This window comes from Gracilinanus agilis, chromosome 1 (genome assembly GCF_016433145.1).
Source record: "Gracilinanus agilis isolate LMUSP501 chromosome 1, AgileGrace, whole genome shotgun sequence".
Lineage (NCBI taxonomy): Eukaryota > Metazoa > Chordata > Mammalia > Didelphimorphia > Didelphidae > Gracilinanus > Gracilinanus agilis.
Window position 1 is genome coordinate 254,781,164 of NC_058130.1, and position 18,337 is coordinate 254,799,500.

Consider the following 18,337-nt stretch of genomic DNA (forward strand, 5'->3'; position numbering starts at 1 on the left):
CTAGGTGGCCCTAGGCAAGGCGCTTAACCCCAATTGGCTAGCTGTTACTACTCTTTTGTAGTGGAACCGTTACTCATTACCGAATCTAAGACAGAATGTAGGAGTTAAAAAAAAAAAAAAAAAGACTAAGGTCTGGAGTCGGGAGGATCTAGGTTCAAATGTGGTCTCAAGACAACTCCTAGCTGTATGACTCTGAGCAAGTCGCTTAACCCCGTCTGCTTCAGACTCATCTGTAAAATGATCCGGAGAAGGCAAAATTGCAAACCACTCCAGTATCTTTGCCAAGAAAACTCCAAATGGGGTCAAAAAGAGTCAGACACGACTGAAAACGACTAAACAACACGAAGGCGTAAAATATGGTAATTGATTCCAGAGACATACGCAGGCCTAGCTTTGTGGAGGGTAATTAATCTCCATTCCCCAAACCTGGTCCTGGGCCATGCTTTGGGGGATGGAACGGGAGCGCTCAACTACAAATCAACTCCCAGAGCTGGAAACATTCCAGTGGCCGAGAAACAAGGAGACAAAACTCAAGGCCACCGCTTTACCGAGAACCGTTGGGAAGGGGCGGAGAGAAGCAGTGTACGACGGGAGGAACCACCAATCCCGATGCTTGAGATGGCCCGGCGCCCCACCTTTCGCCCCCTCAGCGCCCTTTCCTCCCCCTTCCTTCCTGACGTCACCGCCTGCGTGGGATTTTCCTCCCTCTCGTAGGCCAGAGCTGTCAGCACCAACCGAGTGGCTCCCTAACTCGCCTCCTCCCGGGTCTGGGTGTCTCGCTTTGTCTCAGTCGCCGGGGGTTGGCTGTTTAACCCCAACCCCCAGCCCACCCCCAGTCCCGGATCCACCGAAACGTGAAGCGGCTGAAGAGAGCAGGACGGTTGCTTAGGTGAGAGCCTCCCCCCCGGCGGGCACAGAGGAGCGAGAGCGGACTAGGTGGGAAGCAGCATCCTCTCGCTTTGTCCCCCTGGTTGGCGCAGGCCTCGGCCCCTGGTCTAGCCTTGTCTCTTTCCGGCAGGGCCGTCATGGAGGAGGGCGGACGAGAGAGAAGGGGTGCAGGTAACGGTTTTCTGCTCGCCCGCCTACCCTTGGTTCCCTGCGTCTGCACCTGCCCAGTCCTGGGGTGGAGTACCAGTGAAAGGCCTGGGGTATTGACCACGCAGCTGCTGAAAACAAAAAAGATAGTCGTTTCCTCCTGGCTTGCAAGGGAAAAGCTGCCAGGTAGAAAACAAAATAAGGAAAATGTTGAAAAGGACGTTTTGGAACAGCTTGGTTAAGTAAGCCTCCCACTAGGTAACATTATAGGGAGGTGGTTCATACCCTCGTGATGTATGGCTTAGGGAAAAGGGAGAGGGTGATTTTTTTCCCTCTCATCAAGGACTTTGAGTGACTTGTTAATCGTTTAAGTTTTGCAAAAGTGCTTTAGAAGCTTAATTCATTTGTTCTTTACAGTAATCCTATGGGATAGGTGCTGTAATTATCCACATTTTACATGTGGGGAAACTGAGGCTGAGAGTTGTCAAGTGACTTGCTCAGGGTCACATTGCTAGTGAGTGTCTGAGGTAGGCCTTTGAACTCCATTCTTCCTGACTCCAGTTCCAGCACTTTATTCACTATGCTTCCTAGTGTGCAGGTAGAAAAAAAGTTTGGTTGTGGAATGAGAAATTCTATATTTAGTTCTCATTTGTAATGTGACTGGCTTTGTTTGTCACTTGTAAAGAGTCACTATTATATGTTGATGGGGGCATCTCTGTCCACTAGTGTAAATGGATAGTGTCTAGTGACCTGCTGTGTGCACCCTTGATGCTGGTAGTAAAAAAGGACATGCTTGTGTGACTTTTGAGGAAATCAAACTTTATTTCTATGGGTTTCCACTTTTTTATCTATAAAACAAAAGAACTCTGCTAGATGACCTCAAAGGATCCACATAATACTTACTAAGCCTGTGGTTTAAGGAACCAGAGGGCTTGAGGTAAAAGTGTAATTCTTAGGCAGTCCATCGGTCTCCCTTTAGAGAGACTATACTTTCTCTAGAATGTTGACCCTAAGATAAACATATCCAGTGAAGAAAATTTCCTAAGATCCTCAGTGCTTAAACTTACTTTGACAGGATCTTACAAGGATTTTATAATGTTCTAGTATTGTTGGTAACAACATAGTAAAGTTGATCTTTCCTTTACCTGAATGTCTGTAGAACTTTGTATCACTCCTAAATTCTTACATTACACAAATATTAATTGTATTATGGTTAATTGTATGCATATTTTTTATTTCTTACTAACTATAAGCTCTGGGGGTTGGGGGGGGGAAAGAACCAGAGGCTAACACAATGTTTTACATATAGTAGTTTCTCTCAGTTTCTTTTTTTAAATCATTTATTTATTATGTACTTATATACTTATTTATTTATAACCCTTGCCTTTTGTCTCAGAATCAATACTGTGTGTTGGCTTCCAGGCAGAAAAGGGGAAAGGGCCAGGCAGTAGGGATTAAATGACTTGCCCATGGTCACATAGCTAGGAAGTGTCTGAGACCATATATGAACCTAAGACTTCCTGTCTCTAGGCCTGGCTCTTAATCCGCTGAGCTACCCAGTGGCCCCCTCTTTTTTATTTATTTATTTATTTATTTATTTGTTTGTTTGTTTGTTTGTTTATTCATTCATTCATTTATTTATTTATTTATTTGTTTGTTTGTTTATTTTTAAACACTTAATTTCCGCTTTAGTGACAACTCTTAAAACAGAAGGGCAAGGACTAGGTAAATGAGATTAAGTGACTTGCCCAGAGTCACAGGACTCAGGAGATGTCGGAGGCCAAATCTGAATCTAAGTCCTCCTGACTCTAGACCTGGTGTCCTATCAACTGAGCCACCTAGCTACCACCACATAGCAGTCTTTTTACAAACTTTTGTTAAATAAATGAGCAGGATGAATGAATTTACCATTTAATTTGTTATCTAATTGAAATTTCACTCTTTGAAATTAATGTCTATTTTTTGGCTCATAATAGAAGTGGAGACCAACAATCATACTTGTCCCTTTAATCCATTCTTGGATTACTATTATCTCAAAAAGAACACATAACAATTTACACTGGGCAAGCAAAGAGGAGACCATGAGCAAGACCTGTAATCTCTCAGCACTCTCATACTACTCTCTAAGATTATAAATTGGAGAGAAGTTCATATTTCTTCCAAAAGTAGAGATGAGTTTCATTAATTTTATTTCCAGTTCTTTATGATAGAGATTTTTATAGTAAAATTTATGCTTGTATATTGTGATGTTATATGTAAAACCATAATAATCCTTTGAATCTTTGACAAACTATCATTAGAATGTATAACAAAGTGATTGTCATCAGGTCTCTCCTTTACTGAGTAAAAGACATATATAGATTAATGGACTATACAAGACATTTAGGATACATGTAGGAGATTAATGTTTGATTAATTCATTGGAAAAAGAAACCATTATTCTAACAAATGTAACTGGGTAAATTGTTTAGCAATTTGGAGGGGAATAGATTTAGATTCATATACCCCAACATGTATATACCACAGTAAATTTCAACTGGGTGAGACAAATTTTTTTAAGCTAATGAAAAGATTGAAAAAATACAACAATGCAATAATTTCACTTGTGTAAATTAACTTTTTTGTATTTAATAAATAGGAGGAATAATTATGAGCTCAATTTACAGTAAGATAAATTTCTATATAACAAAAACTATATAATTAAAAGAAAAATAATACTCAGTAATAGTCAGTTAACATTTACTGAGTCCCTGCTATGTGCTAGGCACTGTCTAAGCACCATAAATTCAAAAAATAAAAGAGAAATATATTTCCAGCCCTCATGGAAAGAAGCTGAAAAAGAGGTGGGATAAAGGGTATCTGACTTGTGGGTGGAGAAGTCAGTCAGAAAAATACTAAAGGAGTAAAGCTAGGTAAGAAATTTACCAATAAATTGGTAAAATATGGCAAATATGACAGATAAGAACCTGAAATGTAAAATAAATAAAAATAAAAGAATTAATTCTTTTCACAGTTGGTAGATTTTCAAAGGCTGTAAACAATTTTCAAAAGAGGAAATAGTATTAATAATTGTTTTTTAAAATGCTTGACTTAATTTAAAAAAAGAGACAAATTGAAACAAATTTTAAAAACTTCATATGTACCAAGTTTCCCAAAAATAATTAAAAGCAAAGAAATTGGGTGTTGGCATGATATTGGAGAATCAGGTACACCCAGATACAGAGAATCAGGTATGCCTTATTCATTGATGGTAGAATTGCAAATCCATATAATTTTTTTTTGGAGCAGCCTGGCAATATGTACAGAAAATTACAAAAAATAATGATGTCCTTTGACTCATCGATTCTATTTTAAGGACAATATTCTGAAATTTTTATTTAAAATCAATTAACTCACCAAAGATGTTCATAAAAGCATTATTTGTGGTTGCAAAAAAAATTGAAAACAACCTAATGACAAAGAGTAGGGGAATTTTGAGGTTAATTTAGGTATAGTAATATAATACCATAACATAATTAAGATTGGCAAATGTTGTAGGCCAGATGTGATTTATGTTGTTCTAGTTGCTCAGGTACAGGATTAGAATGAAATGAGAGTTAGGCCAATAAAAGAATAAAAGGGAGTTTACTTAGCATAAAAAAGATATTCAGCAAGAATATAGCATTGATTCAGCTGGTTGCAGCTTTCTTTTCTTTTTGTTACCTGTGCTGGTTTAATGGTCAGAAGCATGCATCAAGCCCAAGGGAAGAGCTCTTAACTCCTCATGGGGTGGTTTTTGCATTTAAGTGAACAAGAAGTTTGGTCTGTGGTTTAACCCTATAGCAGCAAGCAGTTTCCTGGGCACCAGCCGAGTGGGCGAAGGAGCAAAGGAGCATTTGGGTCCTAGAAGATAAAGGAATGGGCAGGGTCAGTGCAGCCCTTAGCTGACTGTAATCAGGAACTGATAAGGCCCCTCCACATTGCTCCCTGCACAGTACTTGGTGTTCTCTGGCCTATCGCCTAGGACTTCTTCCCTGGGAGCTCCATGGATAGGAAGGGGGATTACAAATCTTTTCATCTTTAGAGGCCTCTGCTGAGGGATTGCCTCATTCTGTAGTGAATTCCTCCTGTCATTGGAAAATAAGACACCTCCAAATAATTCTATCTTTGCTCTTCCCAGACATTTTGAGACATCATCTGTTGGTTTCTGGGTTACCATCCCAATAGGAATGAGGAGGGGTCTTATCAGTTCCAGATTACAATAAGTAAAGGGATAGATAAGATGGGCTTGCCTGTGCTGATGTCCATGCTAGTGCCTGCTCAAGGAAGCTGCTGATATCAAGGGTTCTTCATTTATCCTGCCAGTGTCCTTCCACCCCATTCTCTTGTACCAGGGCCACAGTAATAGAAGGCAGTTCTTCCCTGGGCATCCCTTTTCTGGGACTCCACTGCCACTGGCTCGTCTATTATATCGATGAGATAAGGAAAAGCCACAAGCTTGGCTCAAGCAACTGTAAGGGTTTCTGGCCAACCAGGCCAAGGCTTGGGCTCCTCATCTTATAAGTCGTCTTCCTAAATCATGCTACAGATTCCTCCTCCTGCCAGTCAAGTCTGGCCGAGGGACCTAGGAGCTACTGATGTCATGAATTACATATCTGCCATCAAGGCTAAGAATTTCCTATGAAGAATTATCTATTTCTGATTAAGGGGAAAATACACAAAGCAAAAGTGGCTGTAAAGGATTCTCCTAGTTAATATATGTGCCCTGGTTGCCAGGTGTGAATAATTTTCTGCCACTTCTTCCAGGGGCTCCTGTAGAATGGACCCAGTATAGCAACATATCCACCTTTGGGAATCCCTGTGAAAAAGAAAGTTATATTTTAAAGGAGCAAAGTTGGAGGCTGTTTTTTCTTGCCTTTTGTCCATATCCCCATTTCTTGAAAGGTCTTTGGGTTCCTGGAAAGTATCAATCCTTTGTAGGATCAGGGGGAACACCGTGTCTTGTACCACAGTTCCAATAAAAGGCCATATGGCACAGTTCCTGGTGACACCTTCCAAATGCTAAGCAGTTCATTTATTACAATTTTTAGATAATTCCCAAAATACATTCTCTAGAGAGGACCCAGGCCTCCCAAAGCTGTTGGTCCTAGAGATCACTACATGCATACCCCATTCAAAATTTATGCACATTAACAAAAGCAGTTTATAGAATGTATTATCTTTATGGTACTATTATTAAAGATGCATAGCACATACATACACACACACACACACACACACACACACACACACACACACACACACACACACATATATATATATATTTGTGGAATGCCTATAGATAGTTTGCTCTCTAATCTCCCTAAGTCTGTAGAGTACATCTCATGTTATGCTGCTGTGGTCAGAAGCACCAACCACCTCCAGAATCACAGAGGATTCCAAGGCTCCTCTTTCAAAATGTCTAATCACCCTGGATTCTTCTTCTTCTATATCATCTCACTTTAATGAAATCTTTCCAATTCATTCATGCTAACTATTGCCAAGTCTTGTTAATTGGGCTTGACTCATACCATTTTGGTGGTTCAGGTTCATGATTGGAATAAAATAAGAAATTATAGGGCATTAGCAGTCAACAAAAGGTTTATTTAACTATGGCATGGAAAGGAACTGAACAGGGTATAGTACTGATTCATTTGGGAACAGTTTCCTTGTATTTCTGTTGGCCTTGCTGGTACTCAGAAGCGAGTGCCAGGCCAAAGGAAAGTTGCTTTTCATGGGTCAGCTTTTAGTCTAGTTTGGGTGTGGTAGATGTTACTCCTATAATTAAGTCTGAAGAAGGCGAGGAAATATAGAAAAAAATCTCTATGAGATCATGCAGAGTGAAAAAAGCAGAAGAAAAACAAATAGCAATAAATATACAAACAAAAAATCCTAATAGTTATAGGAATTAAGTCTTTATCATGACATTTTACAATGTGATTTCATCTAATTGTAAATGGTCACAAAGTAAGCTTAATTGTATTAATGTTCCAGATAATTTATATTTTCAAACATATTGTCACTCATCAGACTTTAGATTTTAATAATAAAATATTAATTTCTTTAAGCTTTTCCTTTTATTATCTAACCCAGAAATTTGAGTATAGAGTATATATACCATTTTACTTCAGATATATATATTATATATATATATGTATATATATTTACAATTTTATTTTAACCTGGATTTTTGTAGTTTGATGACTTTTAATTATGAGAAAACAAGTATTTGCTAACCTCTCAATAGGCAGCATTAGCACTTCTGGATTACCAAATTAAGTTTACTTTTTTGGAGAAAGTAAGAAAGAAATCAGCTGCCCATTTTTCACTATGAATTTTATTTCTCTGTGAATGAGGTCATATGATTTTCCTGTGTTCTTCTAAATTTATCATGTGTCTTTTCTTTCCACATATAGTAATATTTCATTATATTAATAGACCATAGTTGATTTTTTCTAGCAGTTCCTCAGTCAATGGGCATCTACTTAGTTTCCATTTCTTGCTATCACAAAGAATACTGCTATGTTTATTTTGATTTCCATGGTGTATATAACTTAAAATGGTATTGCTGGGTCAAGGTTTATGGAAAATTTTGTCACTTTTCTTAAATAATTCCAGATTAAAATCTTAAAGAGTTGGACTACTTTGCAGCCCTGTTGATATTATGTTCTCATGCCTCTTTTCTTTCTGAGTTGTTTCCATCTATTCTTACTTTCTCCTTTCCTCCCTCTGTCCCCAAATCAGGATATATTTCACTATTCATTGCTTTATGTTTTAGTAAACATTTTGCAGTGAAAAAATTGTCCCAAAGCCCTTCCCACATTGACTATTCCCATCTTTAAAAAAATGCATGTATGTTAAGATCTTTGTTTTTATATTAGCTTTCCATATACATCCTCTAACTTTCCCCTAAACATAAAGTCAGCCCTTGTAACAAAGAATAAAAAAGAGATAGCAGGAAAATCACTTTGGCATAATTATCCAACACATCAGCTAAGTGACAGTATGGGCATTATCTCAATATACACTATGACTACACAAATCCCTACTGCCCACCTCTGCAAAGAAGTAGAAAGGGGTGTTTCTTCATCTCCTTTTCAGTGCCTGACTCAGTCTTCATACAGCATTCACTTTTGTGGAGTTTTGTTGTTTGTGTAGTCATTGTGTACAGTGTTTTCCAGCTTTTGCTTACTTTGCATCAGATCATACAGGTTTTTTCCATTGTATACTTTATAGTCATAATTACTTATAGAATATTGATATGCCACTATATTCACCCCCACAACTTGTTTATCTATTCTTAAATAGACAATTACTTTGTTTCTTGTTCTTTGCTACCACAAAAAGTGCTACTCTAAATATTTTAGTAAGGATGATATCTTTTTTTCAATCTTTAATGTATTTGGGTTATATGACTAGCACTGGGATTTCTGGATCAAAGGATGTGGACATTTTAGTCACTTATTAAAATTGTTTTCTGGAATGATAAGACAAATTTACAGCTCTACTAATGATATATTTATGTGTTTTTGACCCTTAGCATGTCCTGAAGTGAGATCTCAGAGTTGTTTTTATTTACGTTTCTTTTACCATTTAGTAATTTGGAACAGGTTGGAAGAATGGTTTTTGGTATGATATATTTGTCAGTCATTTGTATATTTTAGGCTTTTATTGAGGATTAATAATGCAAATATTTTTTCCACTTCACTTTCTCTTTTCTCCCTTTATTGATTTAATTTGAATAAAAGCTTTAAAATTTTAGTCAGCATCATGTTTTATTATTTATTATATCTATACATTTTTAGTTAAGAATTCTCCCCATTGCCATAATTGTAAAAGGTAACTGATCTTATTTTCTTATAGTAGTTGTTTAAAAAAAAAATATATATATATATATATATAGTGACCTTTAATATTCAGGTCACATATCAATTTTATACCTGGAACATTTTCAGAAATGTAAAGCTAATGAATAGTAATAGAATTTATATTTACATATAACTTTTCCTTTAAAAAGTTCAAAATACTATATAAACGTGGTTTTGTAATTTCTTTGTTCTAAGTCTCTAAAGTAGACCATTACTCTTTCTTTGCCTTAGTAACTAGGTCTTTGTGAATTGTTGTATTAATAAAAAATTAATTTCCTTTTAGCAAGCTTTTTGGTATTAAGACTTCCTGACATTAGTTGGGCAGGTGCTTGGATAACAGACACAGTTGGTAGCCTGACTATACTCAAAGTCTTTGTAATTTGGTCAGCTTTACCAAAGCTAGCACCCTTTTGACATTGTCCTGAAGAGGGGCAGCTAGGTGGCTATTTTATAGATGAGAAAACTGATACCCAGAGAGATTAGGTTACTTGCCTGTTTCATAGTTATAAAAATGGGATTTGAACTAAAGTCCTAAAACTCCAAGTTCTGTACAGCAAATTGCCTCCCAAAAAACTGATCTTAAAAGTGATGCCTGCATGGAAAAGGAATTTCATAAAGTAAAGAGTGTTGACAAGTGTAAAAGATTACTGAGGAAAGTTGTTGAATCTCCTTGTCAGACTAAATTTTAATAGATACATAAGCTTATGTGCATAAAAGAACCCTTTGCCAATTGTGTTTCATCTTATTGCATTGTATTTCTATATATTTATAGAGGAAAGAGTTAATTTTAGGGTAGAAGATTTGAAATGTGGGAAGACGTTATTTTAAACCATCTACTGGAAAAGTTTTAGCAGTATGATTATGCTTAAATATCTGACTCACAGGGTAGTTATGTAGGTCACATGAGTTAACGTTTTCACATTTTATGAAAACTTTAAAGTGCAATGTTGACTTTCGTTAATATTTTTTGGATGAATGAACAGCAAGCAAGAGTGAATAGATAGGTCTGGGTGATGTTAAGTGAGGTACTCTATATATTCTATCACTGGCACCATAGTTGTCAGGATATATTATGTTCAATCTCCACTTCCCTCTTTGTGGGTTCCCAATTCCTATCACATAATCTCTTGGAATATTAAGAATCTTTTAAAAAGTATAGCCCATGATATTTAAATTTGCCTTTGTTTCCTGAAGTATAATATAGTTCTTTTCTGAATACTGAATTTTGTGCTAACTTATTTATGATTTGTCTCTGTAATCTAAAAAGTTTGCTTGTGAAACCACATAGCTGTAATTGCTCTAGGTTGTATTTAGGTTCTGTCAGGTTTGTGAAAAGTTTATGATATGCATATTTCTGTTGAAATATTTAGAAAATTGATATGTATGAAAGATAATGTTAACATTTATTTTCTTCAAATTTAGGAACTCTATTTTGAGAACCTCTCAAAACGAAAAAAAATCATGGAGAAGAATGGGAACAATAGAAAACTCCGAGTTTGTGTTGCTACATGCAACCGAGCTGATTATTCAAAACTTGCCCCTATCATGTTTGGCATTAAAGCAGAGCCTCAGTTCTTTGAGCTTGATGTGGTAGTACTTGGATCTCACCTAATAGATGACTATGGGTAAGATAAAAACCATTTCTTGTGTTATTTTATGTAGTTGGAGAGAAGGGCCATTTTCAATTGTATCAGAAAACTATCCCACTTATTAATGACATATTCTCTTATGATAACTGGATTGTGAAAATTAAGAATTAGTCGGCAAGGTATAATATTAACTTAGTACTGTATAACAAATGCATAGAGCTGAAAGAGAACTGTGAGGTCATCTATTTCAAGCTTCTCATTTTACAGATGAGTAAACTGAGGCCTAGGAGGTTAAGTAACATTTTAACACTTACATTTATTAATAATACTAATATCCTTATGAGAATTATTATTCCATTTTGTATACAAGGGATAATATTAAATTAATAATGTATAATAAATTCAAATATACAAGTTGTTTTAAGTCCAATTCAGAAATAAAGCAAAAAAGGAATATTAATATTAACATGCATCAATTAAATTAATTAGCTGTGGTTCATACTTTTGAACTAAACTTGAACAAAATACAAAAGGAGAAAGGTTTGGGAAAATCTTTGAAAAGATGGAAATATATGATCATCCTTGGCAAGTATACTTGAAATTAAATAGTTTTGGGGGCAGCTAGGTAATAGCCTGGGAACCAGGCCTACAGACAGCAGAAGGTCATGGCTTCAAATATGATCTCAGATACTTCCTAGCTGTATGACCCTGGGAAAGTCACTTAAACCTCCATTGCCTAGGCCTGACTGCTCTTCTGCCTTGGAATCAATACATGATGTTGGTTCTAAGATATAAGTTAAAGATTAAAAAAAAGAAGAAGAAGAAATTAAATGGTCTTTGGATAATATATGTGTCATTTAATGCTCCCTAGTGGTTTAAGGTAGCGTTACTTAGTTTTCAAAGACAGTTTTGCTAACTGCCATCACTATTAAAAAATAAGATTCAGATTATAGAAATTTTTTTCAAGGGATTTTTTGGTTTTGTTTGAAATTATTTTATTGAAAGCACATCAACATTTTAACATGAGTGTATGAAGTAAGTTCTGATTGTCCAGGGAGAAAAATCAGCTTTGAAATGAGGTAATATGAAGGACAAAATGAATGACAATAAGAGAAAGAAATCTGAGCAGATTCCTACCTGCCTTGGAGATAAGGTAGAGAGAAAATTTGGTGAAAAGGAGACATTCAGAGAAGGAAATCTAAACATTTTTCTTAGCCACCTGCTTCAATAAATGGAAGACTGAAAAAATTGAAAAAACTAAAATTAGAAAAATTTAAAAAGAAAAAATAATGGAAGAATGAAAAAAGTTATTAAATTGGTGTGGTTATGAAATAGAAAATTGACAATAAAATAATTTCAATAAAATAATTACTGACTAGAGACAATGGGACAGATTTGGGAGCTACTCCCTTAGTTTCCTTCCATCAAAACTAGAATTTTCTTTAACATGGTATTCTCTTCCTTTGTTGCATTGAGAATCATATTGGCTCTGCCACTTAGAAGTTTGCATTTTGGGGGGCAGCTGGGTGGCTCAGTGAATTGAGAGCCAGGCCTAGAGATGGGGGGTCCTAGGTCCAAATCTGCCCTCAGACATTTCCTAGTTGTGTGACCCTGGGCAAGTCACTTGCCCCCCCGCCCCCCGCCCCAACCCCCATTGCCTAGCCCTTACCAGTCTTCTGCCTTGGAGCCAATACACAATATTGACTTCAAGACAGAAGGTAAGGGTTTTATTTTTAAAAAAAAAGTTTGCATTTTTACAGATAAATAGGACTTAGAAATCCTGTTTCTAGATTTTCAAAGATTGTGCTTTCTTAATAAGTGTTTATCCTATTCTGAGATTGTCACTATATTGCTTTTCTCATGTATTATTATTGCTTTGATTCAAATAAATGTTCTAATAAATTCTTTCTTTCCTACCTAGAAACACATATCGTATGATTGAACAAGATGATTTTGACATTAATACAAGGCTACACACCATAGTTAGGGGTGAAGATGAGGCAGCCATGGTGGAATCAGTAGGTCTTGCATTAGTGAAACTACCAGATGTTCTTAATCGTCTGAACCCTGACATAATGATTGTTCATGGTGATAGATTTGACGCATTGGCTGTGGCTACATCTGCTGCCTTGATGAATATTCGTATTCTTCATATTGAAGGTGGAGAAGTAAGTGGGACCATAGATGACTCTATTAGACATGCTATAACCAAATTGGCTCATTATCATGTGTGCTGCACCAGAAATGCAGAACAACATCTGATATCTATGTGTGAAGATCATGATCGCATCCTTTTGGCAGGCTGCCCCTCATATGATAAACTCCTTTCAGCCAAGAATAAAGACCACATGAGTATTATTCGTATGTGGTTAGGTATGTATTACACTAAATAGTAATATAATGATTGCTTTTGTTCTATTAGAAAATGTTGGATATTCTTTAGTAGAAGGCAAGTTTTTGCTTTCGGGTTTGCTTTGGGGTTGGTTTTTGCTTACATGGTAACACAATTTACTAATTCATCAAGGGCCCAAATTAAACTTACAGAAAACATTTATCTCATATCCTTTATATGTTTTCTAAGTTTTTTAGTCATTTGTTTTTTATTTTAAAAAGTAACTTCATGTGAGAATATAATTTTTTAAAAAACCCTTACCTTCTCTCTTAGAATTGATACTGAGTATCAGTTCCAAGGCAGACGAGCAATAAAGGCTCTGCAACTGGGATTAAGTCACTTCACAGTTAGGAAGTGTCTGAGGCCAAATTTGAACCCAGAACTTTTTGTCTCCAGGCCTGGCTTTCTATCCATTAAGCCACCTACCTACTTCAAAAAATCTAATATGAGTTACTTCCAATTTTGAAATAAACCTAATTTGGTTTTTATTGTGGAGGTAACTTATAAGTTCCATTTTATAACTTATAAAGTAGAATGCTAATTTTCTATCTTACTACAATATATCTAGGGATGATTATCAGCAACGTTTATCTGTTCAGCACATCCTTTTCCTGAAAGATAGATCTAATCAAGAAATGTAATTAAATGTCAGATCATTGAGTGAGTGTGGAATCAAAGAAAAAGTTATGCTAAAGAAAACAAATATTTCTATTCATACCACAGTAGCAACTGAAGGAATTGGGTCTCCTTATTTTATAAGATAACTAACCCCAGCGATAGGTAAGTATAGTTCAGGGCAGCTTTCTACTTTTGCTTAGTGCTGGAGGCATAGTCACAAATTTCAGATTCTTGAGATGTTTTTTCTATTCTTTCATATTCCATATTGGTCATACTTATTAATCAGATTATAACAGACATATTATGATTCCATTTTCATTATAGTTAAGATACTTCATCTTTTTTGTTATTTTTCATTATCTTTTTTTAATAATTTCATCCTATCTTTAATGATTCCAAGTAGAATATTGCTTTTAGTTCATCTGTATTAAATTGTGTGAGTGTGAAATCCCCTATCCCCTTATATGAGGGTCAGATTGTTAGGTTAGCAATTAGTACTGAATTAATCAATATTGTAATTCTAGGATAGTTAATCATGTTAGCATAAGTGAAATAACATTATTTATGATTTTAGTAACATTTTATGATTGCTTAGTAAGAGAAATATAGTGTTAGCCTATTTAATAATTGTTAGAATAGGTCTCAGTTTTAGCTTTAAACTTGCTGTATCATGTACCCTCAGCAATTATGAGCCTGAATTTGTGTCCCGAGCTTGTAATCTAGTATATATCATCAGGCTTTTCCCCCGGTTCAAAACCTGGTACCTCCCACTCGTCATCATTGACATCATCAGTCTTAGAAAGTAGGATTCAGATTCCCCTGATTCCCCCTTGTCTATCAAATGACTCTCAAGTCATCATCAAGTGACTTCTACCAGTGAGAAGTACTTCCTGACTACTTCAACCAATGCCACATCTGTATTTTTAACAAGATCTTAGATTATTTTTAACTTGGTATATAAGTTATGATATTCTTGGAGTATAAAGGAAGGCCTCTCACAGTGCTCTGGGTCTTTTGGTCTTGACCAGAAGTCCAGCTTTATTATGAGACCAGCCCTCTCTCAATAAACCTATTTCTTTTTGGCTTGCAGTCTGAGACTTTGTTTCTCTTATTTGGGTTCCTGTGGTTAGAAATTATGCAACACTTGTTTTTAACCTCGACCAAAGAGGGTGTTATTTTGGACCTTTGTCTTTCTTTGTTCCTCATTTCAAACTTATTAGGTGTTTTTTGATCCTTTCTTCTTACATCATATATTTGTCCTGTCTTTCCTACATTAGAAACTAATCAAGTGCCAATCTAAAGTCAGTTTTATCATCGATAGCCAAATGCAATGTAGTGTTGATTACTCTTAATAAGAAGTATTTATTAAGCAGCTGCTATATAGCAGACATGCTTCTAGGCACAAGGGATACCAGTAGAAAGAATGCAACCATCACTACTCACAATGAGCTTACACTTCATCATTTAAGATAACTGCTTCTAATTGACTCTTGGAAATTGACAACATTTTCAATGAATTACTTACTCATTTATTCAATAAGATAATTTATTCTGTAACATTATAGTTCATTTTCAGTGTTTACTAATAAAATAACATTATGCTATAAATATCCCATGTTATTTCAAGTAGATTTTATAATACAAATATTTTAAGAAAGAAGTCTAAATATTGTCCTTGAGGGGACAATAGGGGCGGCTCATTTAGGGAAGAATTTGTTAGAGGAGAAACAGAGAGAATAATGAGGTATTTCTGACATTTCAAAAAAGAAATTGCCTTGTGTAGACTCTAAAAAAGCCCAACCATACAATGAATTTTATATTACTATCAGCTGTCTTATCATGAAACTCTAGTATATTAAAGATTTGCTTGGCATTTTAAATGATTGCTTTTCCAACTTTTCCAAGGATAATGTATTATTATAATGTTAATGTTTACTGAGGATATGTTAACTGTACTCAAGTATAATAAGAAATGAGGAATCTTCCTTCTTATAATCCCTAGGACTTTTGTTAACTTTAAAACTATAAAACTATATTTTGTGTCTTTCGTACCAAGAACTTTTAAAAAACCTGTTAAGCTATTTAATTTCTGTGTTTGGCCTGATAGCATTTTTATTAGGTATTTCTAATTTAAATTTTCTAATTTAAGTATCCTGTTAGACCTTGTGAATTATCAGAGTGAAAATAATTTTCAGTTTAGACTTTGAAGACATAAATCTTCTGATTTTGCTTTCAAAACTTTTTTTTGGTAACCCTTTAACTAATAAAAATAATATAATTTGCTTCTTTCTACACAGGTGATGATGTAAAACCAAAAGATTACATAGTAGCACTACAGCATCCAGTGACTACTGACATTAAGCATTCTATAAAAATGTTTGAATTAACATTGGATGCACTTATCTCATTTAATAAGAGGACGCTAATTCTGTTTCCAAATATTGATGCAGGTAATTGAATTTCAAAATGCAATATTATAGCCAAAGTCTATCTTCTTGGTAATCTACATATTTTCCTCATATAATCTATTATTATTGGAAGTTGTTGAGAATATTGGACCCTCAGTTACATAGTATTTTCAGTGCTTAGTGATTAGAGTAAGTTTAAGAGGAAAGAGAACATTAAGAAAACTTACCCTCTGATTCCAGAATTTTCTATTTCCAGAAGCCACATTATACTAAAGTCTCTTGCCAAGTAGTAAGAGAAAAAATGCAAGAAACAGTAATCGGTAATTGCTTCATTTACCAATAAAACCAGAAAAGCATCTATCCTCTCTTGGAAAAAAGGATAAATCCTACTCGTTGCAATGGTTTGACATCCATCTAATTATTCTCTTAGAGAGTGATGTTAGCTATAAACCAAGGTTGTTGGGGAGCCAGCTCTAAATATGAGAGTTATTGTTAAACTTTTAGTATTAGCCTAAGTATGTGTGTATATAAATATATATGTCCACGCCGGAGAACCTATTGTTAAATGTTTACCAGTACACTCTCGTATTGCTCTATAAACATTGCCTAAGCTCAGCAAGAGTATAGTAGAGTGCTCTGGACATGAAGTCATTACTGGGCTAGAGGCCTGGTGACTATAGGATAATAATAATAAAAGTAATTATTGGCATTCATTTAACCTTTAAGGTTTGCAAAAATGTTTTACATTCATTATTATGTTTGAACCTTACAGCACAGATATATTTCCAAGGTACTCTTGAGACTAGTTGAATAGTCTAAAGTTGTCCTTGAGTTCTTATGGATTTTTCCTCTGGGAAATATGGCTGGTATGGTATCACAGTATCAATTAAACACTCCCTCCTTCTCCCTTGTTTTTTTTTAATTGTTAAATGGAAATTAAAAGATCAATGTTAAAAAAATCAGAGACCCCCCCCTTCACCCTGCATATTACTAAACATTTTTTAAAAATTTTAACTTTTTTCTTTTTGTTATTTATGTAAACTTTTAAAGATATCATTGTATATCACTTACAGAGATACTTATATTATTAAATTGATTCTCAAATGATATTTTGTTAATTGATATTTTAAACTGACATTCTGACTTTCTGTTGGAAAATGTTGACCTTAGGACTGAATTTAGTGAGTTAAAATGAATAAATGGAGAGCTGGCCTTGGAGACCGGAATATTTGTCTTTGAGTAAAATCTCTGACATATATTGGCTTTGTGACCCTGGACAAATCACAATGCCCTTAGGAACTTTCCAATATTATAAAATGCAGAACAGTTGCCAAGCTGCATTGAATGTTTCTTCTCTGGGAGGTACCTGTATGAATGAAATCATATATTTAGTACCAAAAAAGGAAAAAATTTAAATTACTTTAAAAAATGATAAATTTCTAACAAAAGCATTAATATTACTCAAAATAAAGACAGTGGTGGGTAGTAGAAAGATTAGAATATCACAAGTCATATTCTAGTCATGGGTCTTCTACTAACTAGCTGTGTGACCTAGCACAAGTCGCTGCACATATCTGAATCTCAATTCAATTGGAATGGTTTAAATTGTAAAAAATTAAATTACCAAATTAGGCAAGCTACCAATTATAAAAATGAACCAAGATGATTTTTTCTATCACTTTTAGCTCTGAAATTCTATGATACAATATTGTGCCAAAGACCAAGAGGCAAACTATTTCTTGAGTTGAATATTTAAACCTAAAAAAAAGCTCTTTTTCTGTCTTAAGGAGTTCAAGTGGTAATTCTCTCAGAATGAACCCTAAACTTATGACCCAAAAGGTATTAAATAGCTGCCTTCTCATAATTAATTTTTAGTTATTCTAAATACTCATAAGATATTATTAGAAAAGAGCTTTTGCTATGTTTTTTTCTGTTTGAAAAATCCAGATTCCTTTCAACTAAATTCTTAGAAGAGCTAGATCAGTCAGTTGGCCAAAATATTAATAAACATTAATTTTCTTGAAAAGATCAATAACTCAATTTATTATTTAAAAAATGTAGTTTTCACTTGACTTTGACTGAAGATTAGATTAAGTGAAAAACACTTGTAAATGAAAATAAGTTGTGAACAAGTAAATATTTAGTTTTTAATAAAACTTTGTTTTTCATAGGAAGCAAAGAGATGGTTCGAGTGATGAGGAAGAAGGGTGTTGAGCATCACCCCAATTTCCGAGCAGTTAAACATGTACCTTTTGACCAGTTCATACAACTTGTAGCTCATGCTGGTTGTATAATTGGCAATAGCAGTTGTGGGGTACGAGAAGTGGGAGCATTTGGTACCCCTGTGATCAATCTAGGAACACGACAGATTGGAAGAGAAACAGGTAATCTCTGTTTTAACTTTTTAAA

The 18,337-nt window shown here is 34.9% G+C and overlaps 1 protein-coding gene across 1 annotated transcript in view; it reads left to right on the forward strand.

The window, feature by feature from the left end:
- The first annotated feature begins 533 nt into the window (after window positions 1-533).
- Window positions 534-18,337, forward strand: part of GNE (glucosamine (UDP-N-acetyl)-2-epimerase/N-acetylmannosamine kinase) — a 45,187-nt gene continuing 27,383 nt past the window's right edge. The window contains exons 1-5 of the mRNA XM_044660997.1: window positions 534-889; window positions 10,344-10,546; window positions 12,432-12,883; window positions 15,818-15,970; window positions 18,100-18,312. Coding sequence (XP_044516932.1) covers window positions 10,383-10,546; window positions 12,432-12,883; window positions 15,818-15,970; window positions 18,100-18,312 — 982 coding nt within the window. The 5' untranslated portion in view covers window positions 534-889; window positions 10,344-10,382. The remainder of the gene's footprint in view (window positions 890-10,343; window positions 10,547-12,431; window positions 12,884-15,817; window positions 15,971-18,099; window positions 18,313-18,337) is intronic.